At 37.2% G+C, this 17,647-nt stretch overlaps 2 protein-coding genes and 2 long non-coding RNA genes across 8 annotated transcripts in view; 2 read left to right on the top strand and 2 right to left on the bottom strand.

The window, feature by feature from the left end:
• Window positions 1-12,804, bottom strand: part of LOC126870971 (klarsicht protein) — a 118,454-nt gene extending 105,650 nt beyond the window's left edge. For 2 of the 5 annotated variants that reach the window (XM_050629231.1, XM_050629234.1), the window contains exons 1-6: window positions 11,278-11,413; window positions 10,378-10,504; window positions 10,158-10,287; window positions 9,904-10,068; window positions 9,620-9,821; window positions 9,410-9,534 (exon numbers count right to left, since the gene is read on the bottom strand). In XM_050629231.1, the coding sequence (XP_050485188.1) occupies window positions 9,410-9,534; window positions 9,620-9,821; window positions 9,904-10,068; window positions 10,158-10,287; window positions 10,378-10,504; window positions 11,278-11,284 (756 nt within the window). In that variant the 5' untranslated portion in view covers window positions 11,285-11,413. Of the gene's footprint in view, window positions 1-9,409; window positions 9,535-9,619; window positions 9,822-9,903; window positions 10,069-10,157; window positions 10,288-10,377; window positions 10,505-11,043; window positions 11,185-11,277; window positions 11,414-11,438; window positions 11,579-11,842 lie in introns of those variants that run through there. The other 3 variants (XM_050629232.1, XM_050629233.1, XM_050629235.1) reach the window with 3 other exon arrangements.
• On the top strand, window positions 11,307-12,419 carry LOC126871010 (uncharacterized). Its single transcript, XR_007691495.1, has 2 exons — window positions 11,307-11,449; window positions 11,514-12,419. It is a non-coding gene; the product is annotated as an uncharacterized LOC126871010 (long non-coding RNA).
• A 151-nt stretch (window positions 12,805-12,955) lies between the features above and the next one.
• Window positions 12,956-15,127, bottom strand: LOC126870995 (tubulin alpha-1 chain). Its single transcript, XM_050629311.1, has 3 exons — window positions 14,966-15,127; window positions 14,233-14,455; window positions 12,956-14,142 (listed from the first exon to the last, which is right to left on the bottom strand). The coding sequence occupies exons 1-3, from the start codon at window positions 14,966-14,968 to the stop codon at window positions 13,016-13,018; spliced, it is 1,353 nt and encodes a 450-aa protein (XP_050485268.1). The 5' UTR covers window positions 14,969-15,127; the 3' UTR covers window positions 12,956-13,015.
• Window positions 15,128-15,264: 137 nt separating this feature from the next.
• On the top strand, window positions 15,265-17,248 carry LOC126871017 (uncharacterized). Its single transcript, XR_007691502.1, has 2 exons — window positions 15,265-15,323; window positions 15,405-17,248. It is a non-coding gene; the product is annotated as an uncharacterized LOC126871017 (long non-coding RNA).
• Window positions 17,249-17,647: the final 399 nt, after the last annotated feature.

The raw sequence follows: 17,647 nt of genomic DNA, 5'->3' as shown, positions 1-17,647 counted from the left end.
CAACGGGCTCAGGGAAGCGCTTATACTCTCGCGAGCAGAGTTAACGCTGGCATTATAATAATGTGCTGGTACAGGAAGCCGGCACAGTGTCTCTGAACCAACGCCGGTACACTGTTCGCAGCACGGTTTATTATAGCCTCAAATTGTTTCAATTGGTCTTACATGCGGGACTGACTCTTCAACAAATTCCTCTCCGCGGCCATTGTTCCCCTCGTGAGTCACTCTTATCTCTCAACTGTCTCCGTCTGAGTTACCTGATTGAACTTTCACTCGATCATAAGACAGACATCGTTGATAAATTCGCGGGTGCTGTCCTCGTATCGAGGAACCCTTTGTCACACGAATCGACGTATTGTCTAGATCGAGAACGATTCACGTGGTGATAAACAGCGACGATGCGACGGGCAGATTCATCGAGTCATGTTCGAGGGAAACGCGTCTCTTACGATTCTTACGGTTCTTACGGTTCTGCTCTACCGTACAGAGGGATATACAGGCTTTCTTCCAGCTGGGATTCTAGATGGTCGCGCGTTCAGATCTGAATCGTGGATTGTCACGGAGTGATAAGCGAAAAATTGACGAAGCCACGAACGTAATTTTACGGTACGTTTCCGTGTCCCAAGCACCGTGTTGGGAGATCGGAGGACGTCGTTCGACTCGAATCACGCGATTGCGTCGATTTACGTCGAACGATGGTACATCTTACTAAATGTATGTTTAGCAGGCAAAAAAGGATTATTGAAACGTCGAAGAAATATCGAATCTTCGAACGCTCACTTAGGTACGGTAACGCTTACTTAAGTAGCTATTAAAAAATCCTAAGGCGAGAGGTTAAATCGCCGATGTCTATCCAATCGAGAATCAGCATCTAAGAAACTTTCATCAAAATTACGTTCGAACAAGATATCAACGTAATATACATGTAGAAGAGTACTTGGACGAGTACGAAATAGAGTAGAAGGCGCGCGAAGACCCTCCAACAGTCCTTACGCAATCACCAGACGAGACCGGTCGTCAATCGAGACGAGCCCTAAAACTGCAGTCCCATAGCCAAACATCACCAGCCTATTAACTGCATTTGTACGACTGTCAGTTACTAAAGCTAGCGAAATGGAAGGGGAGGAGCAAGGTTCGTGGACCCAATTGAAGATCCTCCGACCCATTGGAAGACCCCACGATCTTGCATCGTGCCACCTTACAAAACGTTGATTCTAATCGCCTACACACGAGTCACGCCCGAATATGTCTAACAATAAATTCCATTGTCGGCAAACGTTGCCTAACCGAGTATCGCCTATACGCTATGTTTGCGTAAACATTAACCTGCGCATCGGCTGCCGATTATGGCAATGATCGAACGAGAGACCGGCCATAATTTAAATAAGAAAGAAACATCCCCTGAACGTTCACGGTGAGCTCGTCCAAACACGTGGGCGTTGCAGTTGCATCGATAGGACAACAAGAACATTGCAAGAAGACCTATGTACGTAAACGTGCGGTCAGCTACGGTGAGCATTATACTTCATTAGATACCAGTTTCGTCACGCTTTCACTCGAACTTGTCCAACAATGAGACGCTGAATTCAAAATGCATTTCGCCTGGATGGCGAGAGACATACGAATATACGGCAGGGGGAAAGTTGCAGTCGTGACTCGGTGACTTTCCACGATCTACATTGTCATTCGCTGGTCCAACGTGATAGGGACCGGTGATTCCTGGTGACCCTCTTGATTAGCAAAAGCAACAATTCTTGTCGTGCTTCGTTCTGGACATCGAGTTCGAGCCACTCGAACATGTTACCTCGAGAGAGAGAGAGAGAGAGAGAGAGAGAGAGGGAGAAGGAGGGAATTGAAAATCTTTAAAGGTCGATCGCACTTGGAACTTTTCCTCGCCCCGTTGCAACACAATAGTCGATCGAACAATGGCATGGAGCACGCGACCGTTGTTTCTGCATCGAACGAAGACGGCGAGAAAAGATCGTTGGAAGTAGCTCCCGACTACCGTTATTATCGATACTCGTCGATTATTTTAATGCCAGCGTTATGTAACGTGCCCGTGATTCCTGCCAGCTTCACGTGTTTGCAGACAATGCCATACCGTGACGAATCCAATTAAACTCTGACCCCGGTTGTCTAGCTCGATCGAACGAATGACAAACTTCCCGCGAACGTGAGTAAACCGTTCGATTCGTCGAACCGCGGATGATCGAGCGTTTGAAAACGTTTCAGATCGTTTGATACCGTTTAACATCGTTTGACGGAAGGATCCAAGGATCTGCGATCACGACTCGTCAATCTGCACGGTGATTCTAACCGACGTAGTAGCAGCATTACGGAACGAACAAATTTCCTGAAACATCTCTACGCTTCATCGGTGTTCGCTTTCCGTTTCATCCTCGTTACGCGCTACTGTAAGAAAGTTGTATCAAACGGTGACATTCGTCGACTAGGAGGTCAGTCGGTACGATGGACAGGCTGACGCGCGACTTACGTGGCTGTTAACCAGTAATATTAATGACGCACGCTTCTCCACAACTTGGACGATACGTAGTCCAACGATGTTTCACAACTTCCAGGCTAATTAGAACAGATATCGCACTTTGTCATGGTCGGATCTCGTTTCGAATTAACGAGTACCGTTGTAAATGTTACTTGTTCCGCTAATATCGTAATAATAAAGTAAAGCAGAGCGGATACTTTCTTATTCCCAGCTAGTAGTACACTTTCGAGCAGGATGACCAATAAAGGATCGTACAATTAACTAAACTGTATTCGTTGTCTAACTTCATCTGTCTGTCTCTTATCTAGGTCGTGAGAAACTTATCTAACCGTAGCGTTTCTAAAAAAATGCTTTGTATATATTGGATCATCGTGCATATTGTACATAAACAAGCGAAATTTATGGGAAAAGGCTTAGTCTCGCCATAAACGTCGCGAGAATCAACGTATTTTTGCCTGCTTTCTTACAGGCGTCTTGGCTAATTAAAAGCACAAGAAACGCTTATCCCGCGTTACAAGTTCCCATCGTGAATTTCACTGGATAAGATACGACGAAAAATCTGCGCAATAACGTTTATGAAAACACTGATCGTCGATTAGATTTTGCAATGCAAACGCGTCTATTTATTAAGGTACGCGGATGATTCCACGGAGAAACCGCTACGTGGCACGAAAATCATAGCAGTTACATTTCTGAACGAGCGTAACCTAAATCAAAAAGTCCGTACTCTCATGTTCCATCAGAGAAATCGCGCGAACGAAAAAAGATTCCGTGTGTTCCTTTTAAATACAGCAGTGAAAGCAAAACAGTCATAGACAAATGGAATTTATTGTTAGAGGCAGATTTTAATAACCGCTTTAACATAACGGTGCTACCATGAACACGATGAGAGATTGAAAATAAAATGAGAAGATGAAACGAGGAAAATATAATGAGATTTAGAGCAATATAAACTTTCTATCGGTAACATTCTTTTATACTCAATTTGCGAGTTTTGTAGTGCCTATACTCTTCTGATTCGTACGAAGAATGGTAAGTCACGTTTCTAGTATTTTATGGAAGAGCAAAGTCATAGAATCAACAAAAATGCTATTCTTCTATTTTTCTTCGTCATTTTTATATATAAAAAGAAACCATCATCGATCGAATAGCATTCCTTGTTAGTCAGGAACGTTATAGCGTACTAACTTGAAATAAATCCAGTAGTTCTTCTGTACTTCCCGCGTCATTAAAAACGTCGTGATATTCCACTGAAATCTGTATAAAATCCACGAACTCTCCTCGGTAGTTCAAGCTTGGAACAACATTCGGTGCGATCGCGATAAGGTGGAAGAAACATTCGGTTGGCGGGACTTTGAAAGTCGATGTAGATTAGAGCCGGTGAACAGTGAGGGAGCAGGAAGAATAAATTGAACCGCAAAGGGTTAATTAAACGCATACGTGCATGACGCGCGCGAGCTGAAACTGGTTGATATCGAGCGAACTGGCTACGTTTCGGTGATAGTGACCCAGTAGCTCGGAGCGACGCGACGCGACGCGACATAACAATTCTGCTTCCAAAGTAGCGGTACTTATCGATGCTCGATGCTTCACCCTGCGGACACTTCACCGCTTCCCAGTAAACAATTAGACGTGACTTGCTCCAGATCCGTAGCAACTACCGTTGCTCGTCTCTCGATCATCCTTCACGATGCACAAAAATTCCCAGTGACTCGTGCCACCGGTCACCACATTACACGTGGTCGAGAGGTTCACTTGCTCGTTGATTTATCGATACAGAGAAAGAGAAGCTATAACGATTTCAAAAGTAGAAACTAACGAGTCGTTGATAGATGCATAAGTTGTCTTGTCTCGTCTGACTATTGTGGTTTGGAATAAATGCGGGGTGGGACAGTGTTCGACGTGTGGAAATGATCGATTGGAAAGAATATGGAGATAGTTGAAAGCTTCAAGAACGATAAGCATTGAGATCGATGTTCGATTCTTCGGTATGTAAAATTGCTGATTTTTAAACGTTAATGAGATATATAACGAATCGAATGGAAGAAAAATAAGAAAACGCTAGCTTCGATTTCTCGTTGCAAAATGCTTATATTCGATCTTTTCTCCATGCATACATGGTACAATGAATCACAGTTCGATGTTACAATTCGTAGATCTTTTTATTTCATTCAAAGTTTCGTATCAATTTCAGGGTGTAAGAAATAACTGGAAGACAAGTATCGCGCGATTCTATGTCGTGGAATGAATATCGCATGGAAATTCAATCCTTCAGATTGCAGTACAAACTCAGCGAAGCATCAATGCTATCTAGGCATTCTAGTTGCATAGCAAAGTAAATAATCCGATCGACTTGCAACATGGTAATTTTTCGTCCAACGTCCCTCTATTGTCAAACCGAAAGCGAACAGAACGACGCTTAATCAGATTACAATTACCATCAATTCATATGCTCTTTCTATATATACTACATCGATATACGTTACGTTATAATGACTGGAATCGTGAAAAACTTATGAATTTATATCAAAATAATGATGTTAAATTGTAAATTGGGAAATATTTATTTCTTTGCAAATGTTTCTCAATACAGAGTTTTGCACGTTTAAATTTCGCACAAGTGCATAAAAATCCGTCGATTAATCGCCGGCTGATAAAATCTACGTTTCCTTTTGGCCAAGTGTTATTTTAAAAAGGAATTTTTTACCGAAATACAGAAACGAGAAAATATAGTAAAAACTGAGAACATCAGCGAAAGCAAATATTACGTTATATTTTCCTTCGTTGAAATTCACGTTTATTTAAAAAATGCTGAACAATATTCCGCGGGTTTCGATGATATATCAGTGTGAAATACTTCTGATAACCAATTAATATTCTGGCAAATTAAATTGAGAGAAACGCAAACTTGAAGAAACATATTTCTTAAAGGTAACTCGGCGTAAACGTAAAAGATTAAATACACGGCGTACCCATTGATTTAACGAACTGACGAGCGTATCGTTTCGAGGGAATCGTAGAATGAAGAAATAACGATTTACGATACGTAATTTCAACGGATACAATAATAACGACACTTTCACGTCGTTTAGGCAAGTTACAGGCAAACGAACGTGTAACTTGAAGTTCAATAAAACAAGAATCCTCATTGCGCGTTGCATAAACCTTTCAGCGACGCGTGTAAATAATAATGTAATATTGGTTCTTCCAACCGATACACGCTGTAATTTATGCCAGGCGCGAAAAGGTTAAAAGATCACAGGAGATTTCATTTCGCGCGAGGTCAGCGATCGATTCCGCGGAATCGGAAGAAAGTAAAAGCATTTCTTGTCCTTCCATATGCGGACGAAGAGGAAATAGTATTACAATCTAGTAACTAACAATTTTGAGGATTTTTAATAATAAAGACGTAGTTTTTTAAACAGACGAAGAAAGAAAAATCAAACTTTGTATTCCTTCAATTAGTAAGAAAAGAGTTCCGTTCAAAATATGTATATTCGGATAATAAACCATACAGTTGTTAAAGAAACGGAAGTTTGTCTATTGGATTCTAATTATAAAGGAAGTGGAGTTAAAGCGACATAATAATTATAATCTGAATAAGCCTATGAAAATTTATGCGAACATTATTCAACGGTGTATGTAGGTGCAGAATAATATTAGCAATCGTGCGAACGGATATAGACAATGAATGAAATCGTATGATTAATTACCGGATAATCATTACAATTTGCTGTAAAATTTACATGTGCAGACTTTCTACAACACACAATTCGACAATTAAAAGAAACATATTATTAAACGTATCTACTAAATTTCAATGTACAATATAATTATTACGATATAATTATTCAAATAAGCTACCGCCATCTTAACCCACTTTAATTTTTAAACCTAATAAAAATTCGGTCGCTTCTATCGATTTCTACAGACTGTAGATCCCTCCATGATGAAATTAAATACATACATTCGTTAAATACTTCAACATCCATCAACGTGATAGATATGCTAAAATACACTTTATGTAGACTTCTACTCGTCTTTCAGTCGCTAATATCAATTCGATATCGATCTTCAATTTTACACGATTCACGAGCATCAATGAGCATTCGTAACATATGTCCCCTAGGAGACACTCGAACGAAGAAGACTGGTCGAATAACGTTTACTTGCATCGAGAGGCACAAGTACCGCCGCCATCAATCTTCATCAGCATTCTGAAATTCTATCGATCGAACAATCCGAACGATACACAACGTAAAATAAATTATGCGTTCCCCTTACGTCAGATCCCCCCTTAGATCGTTCCCCTTAGATCATTATCGTACTTGTGGCACGTATTTCTCTTTTCCCTTTTTCCTTCTTTTCGTTCCGTCAATAGTACCTGCTCACGGCCTTAATACCGACTTTCATTTTATTTTCTCCATCGAATCGGAAAATCACGCGTATGATAGATTAATTGCTTTATCTGGAGATTCAATATCCATGTATCGCACCCGTACTACGATAGCCTTAGTGCGTTTAATGAATGACGTATATGAAAGATTGTGAGTCGCGCGATAATTCTCGAAAAAGTCAGCCCCTTCGTCGAGCGTGCACTTGAACAATAAGTTTCTAGAAATTAATTAACCATGAAGGCGCGAGTACTTTCACGATGATAAATGTTCCAGCACTGATTGGTGTTTGCACTCCGACGGATGTTCGGTGCTTTTATTTGCTAACGTAACGTTTTATTTGCAATTGTAAGGCAAACTAGATACGTGGCAAACTTGAATCCTTTTTCTTTTTTACTCTGATTTTATAAAATTCAATTTAGCTCTATTTAACTTTCGATCGGTACCTAGATAATTCAGAAGGATTTGAAACAAGTTGCTTAATTGCAAAGTACTTCGTTTTAATTTATATTTTGTACGTAATAAGGATCATACATATCATTTATCGCGTAAAATATTGAATATGGATAAAAGTTGAGACTTCACGGTTTACAGAGTTAAAAATTGATCTGGATCTTTGTACCGAACGTAATAGCAGCTTTCACTGTAACACTACGGCCAGAGGATTGCGTAACGCAGAAGCTAGTCAACGTTTGTGAAGCACGTTTCAACCTTGACTATTTTTTACACGCGTGACTCGGAAATAATTTATAGAACGATCGTAAGATACACGATGTTCGAAACAACGAATTTTCTATTTCGTAGCTGAGATTGAAGATTCTATGGAATTTGCTTAAAGTTAACATGGCATGTGGCTTTGATAGGGAGCAACGAACCGGGGCATAAACAAATTTATTCGCGCCAGCTTACAGAGCTAAATTTAAAGTTATTCGATGGACGCTTTCGTTCGATTATATCGATCGAAAGAGTAAAACGAGACAGGATAATCGTGTTAAAATTTCAAAAGCATGATATGCAATCGCTATTATCTACAAATCTAATTAATTATCTTCTAATTTGAAGAAATTCAATTAGAAAGATAATAATTTTAACGATGAAGAAATTCTTGTACTTTTTGCGCAAAACAAATTGCAACATAAAAAGTATACTTGGTCCTCATAAATTAAATTCTTTCGAAACAATTTTAAACATTTTTAAGGATACATAAAAGTACGTGTTTTGAAACAGGAAAAAATGCAATTAAACAGAAGTAACTTTTACTGTTCGTGTTATCAAGATTCTCTTGCATCTGAGAACGAAAGCTACTTCCACGTTGAATTAAGGATTAGTTAGTTAAAAATTCATAGCTTATTTTAATTTCGACATTTACAGTATCTTATTATTACAATATCGTAATAAGGTTTCGCATACAATTTCTTGCACTACTCTACAACTTACGTTTAGAATGAAGTAATCTTATTTTGTATCGAATAATATTTAATACTAATCTTGCCTGATTTAAAATATTGCTAATAATTACAACTCATTCTGGAAATAACATAGGTGATTAAACTGAAAAATCGAAAACAGAAAATCATAAATATGTTTGCAATCATGATTGTGAAATACAGCGGGATGAGAATGAAATAAGGCAGATTCGACTATCTTTCTACACAATATGTAGCCAGTAAAAAAATTCAAAAACTCACACACTCGTAGCATCATCACGTTACAGTACATAATACTGTAGTTATGCATACATTCACGAAGTCCAGTACGTATCATGTTTTGTGTTGGGATGCAATTAAGGGGGGAGGAAAGGAACGAAAGAAGAAGATAGAAAACACGGTAGAAAGATACGGAACTAACACGAGTCGAGTTCTCGACGCCCACCTGATCATACAGTACAGAGTCGACAGAGAATCGTGCTGAAACTAAACGTGCGTCGACTATCGTCTCGCCATGACAAAAGTAAAACTTGCTCCATTATTTCTGGCTGAGATTGCACAAGAAATTACTGACAAGAAATTACAACGAAAATTCCAGGTATTAACCATCGATTAATTTCGTTGTGATCGCTTCAAAAATGGGCTTCGATCGCTTTTTTAAGTTGCTTTTGATATATTCATGCCTGTTACGTATATTTCAAGCATGCCGAGCGTAATTATTTACTATTACCAACGTTTATCCCATACGCCTCTTTAAGTGTGCGTTGTCGACTATTTCCGTTAACAATAAAGAGATATATCCGGCTCACAAACGGAAACGGCATACATATTTGTAATATTGATTTAGCACGTTAATGACTCGTATAATATCTAAACGCGTCGCTCGTATTCGCTTGTCCGGTTATACTAGTATCTCTAATTCAACGGTTTCATCACAGTTTAATAAACTCTATATTTATTCAATTTAGTATACAAAATTTTTATCGACGTTTTCAACGAATATGTATATATTTCATTAAAGATATGTTACTCGTTGCAATGTAACTGCTTTATATGCTATAAAAAATTACTATTTTTATGTCACTCACCATATGCTCCACTGCTTTTTCCTCGAGCTCTGCTAACGTCCAATCTACATGAAAGCTCAAAGGCTGAAGGCGGGATTCCATTTCACGGAGCCATTTCCTTAAACACTTTACTTCATGCTCGAAATCTATAATGCAAATTTTCATTTAAATATTTTGAATTCACAGATGAAAATATAATTAATGAACTTCCTATTTCAATGAGAAAATTACCTGCCGATATATCCTGTTGATTAGATACAGGCCGCTCAACGGGTGCCATAATTTGTTCAACTAATTCCCATTTTGCATTTAAGTGGTCAACACGCCACGCCACTTCATCTTTCAAAGCAGGGGCACGTGACACTAGTTTTCCAGCCTGATCATTAAATAACTTTCTTCTATATGCCCTACGTCGCAGCTCCTCCATGTGAGCCTTAAATTTATATTTTACAATAATTTAATTTTTTAAAAAATAAAAAATTTAGCACAGCATGCTATGCTGAAATGATACGTACCGCACGCAGACTTTTATCTAATAAATTTTCTTCTTTGCAATAAACCAATTCTTGAAGAACCCTTAGCCATGAATATAACTCTGAAAATTGACTACTAACTTCTTTCAAACTCCATGACTGCGTAGATACATCAGTCTCGTCCCATGTTAATTCACCATTAGCTTCCTATTAATGACAAATTAAAACATAATATAGCGTAAGTCATATATGGTTTATGTCTAATTACATTATAAATATCTAAATCAAGTACATACTCTACAACTATCTATCAAATTAGTATCCATAATATAGTCATAGTTAGAACGTATTGCTGCCCAAAACTCATCTTTGCTATCTTCACGATTTGTCCACAAACGTTGATTGTGAAGTTGCTTTGGATCTTTCCTGTAATACAAATAAATTATTAAATGTAATATAAAAAGATATAAACTGTATAAAATATTAACTATAGTAAATATGAAAGATTATACAAACCTCTTTTTTGTGAGACTGTTGTATGGCCTTTCTATCGCTACCCCAGCTTGGCCATGTTTTTCTAAGCCATGGCCCAGCGGTTGTAGCGAAGATAAGGAAAAGCTTATCTTCATGGCTTTGCAGTGGTCTGTAATTTTCAAACAGAAAGAGCATGTATTCACATTTATTATGCATAAACTATGAGAATTAAAGAATAATAACCATCAAACATAAAATTCTAGAATTACATTTCATTTATGAACACTTTACTATTAAATTGATGCATCTTTAACCTTAAAAATATAAGAATTAAGGTGCATAAAACAAGTTATAACGCATATATTTACAATGTATATTTTATATACATCATAAACATAAGACAAAATCAAGAATACTAAACTTAATAATATATTTCAAATGTCAATAAACATCTACAGTTGTACTTACATGCCTACTTTACTGACACTATTCTAAATCATTATGATACTGGGGAAAGTTTAATGAATGTAATATATCAAATATTTTCATATATTCTCCTTTATTTGTAAATATGAAAATAGTTATGCCCAGTTATAACTAAATTTACAAAGAAACAACGAAAGAATAAAAAATATAACCTTTAGACTATTATTTATAAAGATACTTTTCTCTATTTCAAAACTGTCAAATGTCTTTCACATAATTTACCTGCCACGTATAAGATACTACATCTCACATACGCGGAAATATAAAAAATATCTACGTGACCGAATGTTTCATATCATTCTTTGAATTCTCACGTCACAGAAAAGAATTAATCGTACTGAATGCATTAGACGCAACACAACGTAGAGTCTTTCTACCTGAATTATCTTCAACATTGAACACATTAGTCGAACACACGTGTAGATACAACATTTAGAGGCGTTAATGTATACACACCATACATAAGCAATTTGTACAGGTAGAGCGTCCAAGTGTGTACATTTTATCAGAAATACAAGAGTCTCGTATCATATACGCTCCGGCTTACGTTTTACAAGATAAGCACACAAGAATATACAAAGTTGTTGAAACGTCGCGTATTCCATCGGAATACTCACTCATTCTTATCGTAAGTAGTCATGAAATAAAGTTAGCATTCTTTGAAATGGTTTCTGTTTAAATGTATTATTCAGCACAGTAGAAAAAAAAACGTGATTGAGGAAACCGGAGAACGTTGCAACGAGAACTCGAGTTGGAGGGGCTGCACTCCACTGCATACATTCAAGGCACAGCTTCTTGCCTTGCAAGTAGGTATGCAAACAATATATCGATACACCTGACCCGAGGCATCGGTCCAAATAGATTTCAAATAAAGTTTATTCAACGTTTATTGTAGTCACCGTCAATTCGGTTTCGATGCATCGATCGTAGTATCGTATCGATATTCCCAACCATGGGTTTTTTACATTCTTTCCCAAGGGAAACGTTACTGAAAACTTTTAGTAATATTGCATTCACTCACTCATATTACTCGTCGCAACGCTGAATAGACAAGCGATCCATTTGGGCGAACGTTAATTACTTGTCGATAACATTTGCACAATTTTTATCCCAACGAAACCGCCAATTTTTTTTTAACAAAATACCGCCTTACACACCACTGTGCACACCGACATGCAGCAACGTGCACTGTCGTACTGCGCATGCGTGTTCGCGATAAGTCTAAGGAGCTCGACTCATGGCGGATTCTTAGTAAGATATCTATTCTTGTTATTGGAATAAAGTGAGATGAACCGATGCGTAAGAAACTAAGATGGGATAGAATTAGGAGAGATATTCTCGTATATGCAATAAGAAAGTCTAAATAGACGCGATAAATTATTAGGCAAACTACCATGCGGCATACGTGTCATACTTGCGTATAGGTATTTTTAATATATATTTTAGAACGATTGAACTATCATAGATGACACGTTTAAACTATCCGGATGAAACAGGTTTTGTATAAACAAAATGTAGAAAAAAAGGTTTAATGTAAAATTTATTAGTCACTAGACTATAATAGTTAACGATATGAAATAAAAGTAATATTTTCATGACGTTAATTTTCTTATCTTTATCACCTTTAAAGTTTCCATATTGCATACTATTATTGCAAATAATATCATTATTGTCTTATAAATTAAATTGAAATGTTAAAGAGAATCTTCGTGCATCTATTTATTCATTAATAAGTATTGACAATGCGTAGAAACCACAAATTTCCGTGTTCTTATATTTCAACATATCATCCTTTCCTGACATCAATAGTCATATAATCTTTCGACATAAACATATAAATTCATATCACAACACATCTTTAACATAAATAACTTCGTAATCTTTTTTTCTTTACAATTCTTTGCTATTGAAACGATAAAATATCTTATTGAATGCATAAAAATGTCAAATATTCTTTACTACTACATATTCGAATTAGTTTTACTGGTTTTAAATCTTGCAAGAACATGCTTGATTTATTTTTTAACGTAACTTGTAACTTAAATGAACTACTCAACTTCAATTGTTCACAAAAGTTATTGAATAGGTCAGGAAAATACATAAAGGACAGGTAAAATATATGAACAATCACAGCTGCAAATCAATTCGTTTATTTCGAATTGTACGTTATTCAAAAATCTCAACGAGAGTCAGTTTAGTATTCTTCGGCTCCCTCTCCCTCACCCTCCGCGGAATCCATACCAACCTCCTCATAGTCCTTCTCCAAAGCGGCAAGATCTTCACGTGCTTCGGAGAATTCACCTTCCTCCATACCTTCGCCGACGTACCAATGTACAAATGCTCTCTTGGCGTACATTAAATCGAATTTATGATCAAGTCGGGCCCAAGCTTCTGCGATAGCAGTAGTATTCGACAACATGCAGACAGCTCGTTGCACTTTAGCAAGATCACCACCCGGTACGACGGTAGGTGGTTGATAGTTAATGCCAACTTTGAATCCAGTTGGACACCAGTCGACAAATTGAATAGTGCGCTTAGTCTTGATAGTTGCGATGGCTGCATTAACATCCTTGGGTACAACGTCTCCTCTGTACAGCATACAACACGCCATATACTTTCCGTGTCGAGGATCGCATTTTACCATCTGGTTAGCCGGTTCGAAGCAAGCATTCGTAATTTCCGCTACGGAAAGTTGTTCGTGATACGCCTTTTCAGCGGAGATGACCGGGGCGTAAGTAACCAGAGGGAAGTGAATCCTTGGGTAAGGTACTAAATTAGTTTGGAATTCCGTCAGATCAACGTTAAGAGCGCCATCGAAACGAAGCGAGGCAGTGATCGAAGAAACGATTTGACCAATCAATCGGTTCAGATTCGTGTACGTAGGTCTTTCGATGTCCAAATTACGGCGACAGATATCATAAATAGCCTCATTGTCGACCATAAATGCACAATCGGAATGTTCTAAAGTGGTATGGGTGGTGAGAATTGAGTTATAGGGTTCGACCACAGCAGTGGAAACTTGTGGGGCTGGGTAAATAGCGAATTCCAGCTTCGACTTCTTTCCATAATCCACGGACAAGCGTTCCATCAACAAAGATGTGAAACCAGAGCCAGTGCCACCTCCAAAGGAGTGGAAGATGAGGAAACCTTGGAGTCCAGTACATTGATCTGCGAGTTTACGAATACGATCTAGAACAAGGTCAACAATTTCCTTGCCAATGGTGTAATGCCCACGAGCATAATTGTTCGCTGCATCTTCTTTGCCTGTGATCAGTTGTTCTGGATGGAAGAGCTGACGATAGGTGCCTGTGCGAACCTCGTCTACAACAAAAATTGATATAATGAAGAACTTATCTAATTTATTCTAAAAAATATACAAAAATTATTAATATGGAAATAATAATTACATACCGACTACTGTTGGCTCTAAGTCAATGAAAACCGCTCTGGGAACGTGTTTCCCAGCACCTGTTTCACTGAAGAAAGTATTGAAACTGTCATCACCTCCTCCAATGGTTTTATCTGATGGCATCTGACCATCAGGCTGAATGCCATGTTCCAGACAGTATAACTCCCAACAGGCATTTCCAATTTGAACTCCAGCCTGGCCAACGTGGATTGAGATACATTCACGCTGAAAAAATTTAAATAAATTTAAATTGTGCAGTCTGGATTTATAAAATAATACTAGTATATATTTTTATCATCTTTTTATTGAAGATAATTCCGAATATTTTTTGTTACATCGTGGAGCGTATTGCTTTTAATTTCAATGACATTTAAACCGGTTTCTGTATAAAAGATATTTGACAGACATCATTCACGAAGTATCGATCGCGTCGCTCAAAACGACGCGACGCGCATTTCCCCCGCCGCTCGATAACGTGAAACAAAGAAATGCCTAGTTTTCATTTTTTTTGTCCTACATACATTCTACAACCAATTTTACAAATTATGTTTTATGTAAGCATAACTGTTATCCGAGATATAAATGTTTTAACTATTTTAACAGTATTTAGATATTAAATGAGTTGCAACGAAAAGGGCGGAGCCGGCCGGTGCATCAAGTCACTTTTCATGAATAACACCGCTGATAAAATTAATCGTTCCCGCGAGCAGAATTTCTCAAAAAATGTTTACTCACCATTTTGAAGTCTAGGGATTTGCTTTACGCTCTTGTAGAAAGTGAATAGTCGATAGTTGGAGCAAGTAATGGAGCTTCTGCTATCAACCACACACAATGCACGGTCGAAAACCAAACGATTAATGCGCGAGGGACGCTTGCCACCGAATCTTATACCCCTGACCCTCTACTCCTTTGGCGCACAATCATTGGTCGCTAGTGACCTCACCCATGTTTCTGATTGGTTGACAGAAGACCGCAGAACGCCACAACGCCTTCACGCATGTTTTCTACGTGCAAAATATAGTACCTAGCCTCCTGTCATGCGACATTTATTTTATTGATTTTACAAATTTCGACGGGCACAGCAAGGAAATTGGTATGTAACGCTCTGTTCATTGACTCGATAACGATTGATTAGCAAGGAAATATTCGTTACGCAGAATGCTGTTTTATTCAGGTATGGACCGGGTTTATCGTGCAATGGAACAAAGTCCAAGCATCTTAACGGTTAGTTTTGAATATTCTAACAAATGTTTGTTAAGTTTCGTAAAAGATTATTAGATCGTATCGAAATTTATTTTTAAGAATGACAATCTCTTGTATTAACTAGTTGTGATAGGAGACATTTTAAATTGCTCAGATGTACGACCTTTGCATTTATTATACATGCATATGAACTTACATACATACGTGCATACATACATACAATGTATGCATAATGTAGTCTTGTCCTCATTAACAAAAAGTGTCACAGATAGCAGGACGACACGCTGTAACACTATAGGCTGTAATTAATATAAGTCTAGTATTAATTATTAAGTTTTAAAATAGGACAGTTTTTTAGAGTTTCTGTTACAACATTAAGAGATTGAACCTTGTTTGCATATTAATTAATAAAGAATGCATTTCACAAAGTCCTTCGCGCACGGTTGCAGTTGTTGTTAAGGATTTTATTGAGAATTACTTTCTATAAAGATTGATCGGAGGACAATTTCTATTACACGTTGCAAATATTATATAGTTATAAATGGATTTTCTCGATCAGAGTGTGTCACAGAGAGATTGTCATCAGAATTTCGCGATGCACTTGCGGAAAGATACGCGAGAGAAAGTTGCTTCAAAGTAGTACATACTTGTATTACTATTCTGCTAACACAAAATTGCAAATTCTTTTCTTCTACATATTTCATTAAAAAAATATCCAGTATCATAGAAGTTAGCGTTTAAAAATGTTGTTATCGCTATGTATTTCATTTTGTTATCTTTAAATTTGCATTGTCTCGTGAAAAACGGATGTTCTGCAGAGCAATGCAAAAAAACACGACACTTATTCTTAGTTGCAAAACCACTGCGGTTGGATATGGGCGTTGAACTTGTCCATTGGTTAATAATAGACATTGCGTCGCAGAATTTCTATTCAGAAGTTACCTGTATGTGCAAACCCTAGGAAATTGCGGAATCAATCAAATGAAAATGTTTCATTCTTTGCCAAAATAATTTCTTATTTAAAAATGTATAACATTCATTTTCTCTTTACATATTAGAACAAGCTTTTTATCAATGATTTAAAATGTAAATAAACGAATAATCTCTTCCAATCATACGCTTATATCCTTTTTCGTTACATAGACTCAGAAACAAGCAGAAATATTGACCGACTGTGTAATTACGTAAGTGGTCATATTTCGTCAGATTGTATCCATTTCTGAGAATGAATCGATAACTTCGTAAAAGCCAATCTATAAAACCAAAAATCCTCAGAACGAAATAGTAATACAACATATTGGTCGTCACTTTTGTATCTTTTCTGTATTTATTAATATTAGATCATACATATATGTAGATGTTCTTTGATATGCAGAAGTGACAAAGAAGGACGGGACTCGCCGTGAGAGAACGCTTCTGCTACTCGACCGTTCACTTTTTCTAAAATTGGTCACAGACGGTCGGTTCTCGCGTAAGGAAAGCGGTAAATCGTGACGATTCTCTTCTCTAGAGAACTTACAGGGTGGGGCACAGAGTATTCCCTCTGGGAATAACTCCTTTGTATGACGTGCACGCAAAAATTACGTTGTTCCCTGAGAGAACTCTGAACTGATTTTGTTGATGTTTTTAGAGCATAATAGCAATTTTTAAAGCATTATATAAGCATAAAATTTCAAATAACAACGTATAACTCGTGTTGTTTGTAATCAGGGAAATTTTATGCGACTGAAATGTTTGAACAATTAGCGTCTTCATAAATTAATACTCGATGTTATTGATTATTATATGGTATATAAAATGAATCTGTATCTTATAGTAATATTGTTTTTTTATATATGATCACGGAAATTGATCTTCTACATTAACATAATCGATACCGGTACAACTGCACAATGATGTAACATATCGACCACGCGCTTATTGTCCTTGTATTTGCAGAGATCTTGTTCTCCAAATATAGTAAGCCAGTGATCCAAGGCTTTTTATCTTATACCTCATTTCTATTCACGCAAATAACTGCTTGATCGATTAGTTTTTTAAGATTTCATTTTTTCAAATTTTATATGTTTTTAATATGAAACAGCGAAAAAAATAAGTAGAATTATCAAAATTAAGGTTTTCACTTGGAATAAAATTATTAAAGAACACTTACCTGAAATCATTTTGACAGTCAGTATTCTCCATTAATGACCAGAGTTACCATATTTATCGGTG

This window comes from Bombus huntii, chromosome 11 (genome assembly GCF_024542735.1).
Source record: "Bombus huntii isolate Logan2020A chromosome 11, iyBomHunt1.1, whole genome shotgun sequence".
Lineage (NCBI taxonomy): Eukaryota > Metazoa > Arthropoda > Insecta > Hymenoptera > Apidae > Bombus > Bombus huntii.
Note: the sequence above shows the minus strand (reverse complement) of the source record. Positions and strands in the feature narration are given on the sequence as shown.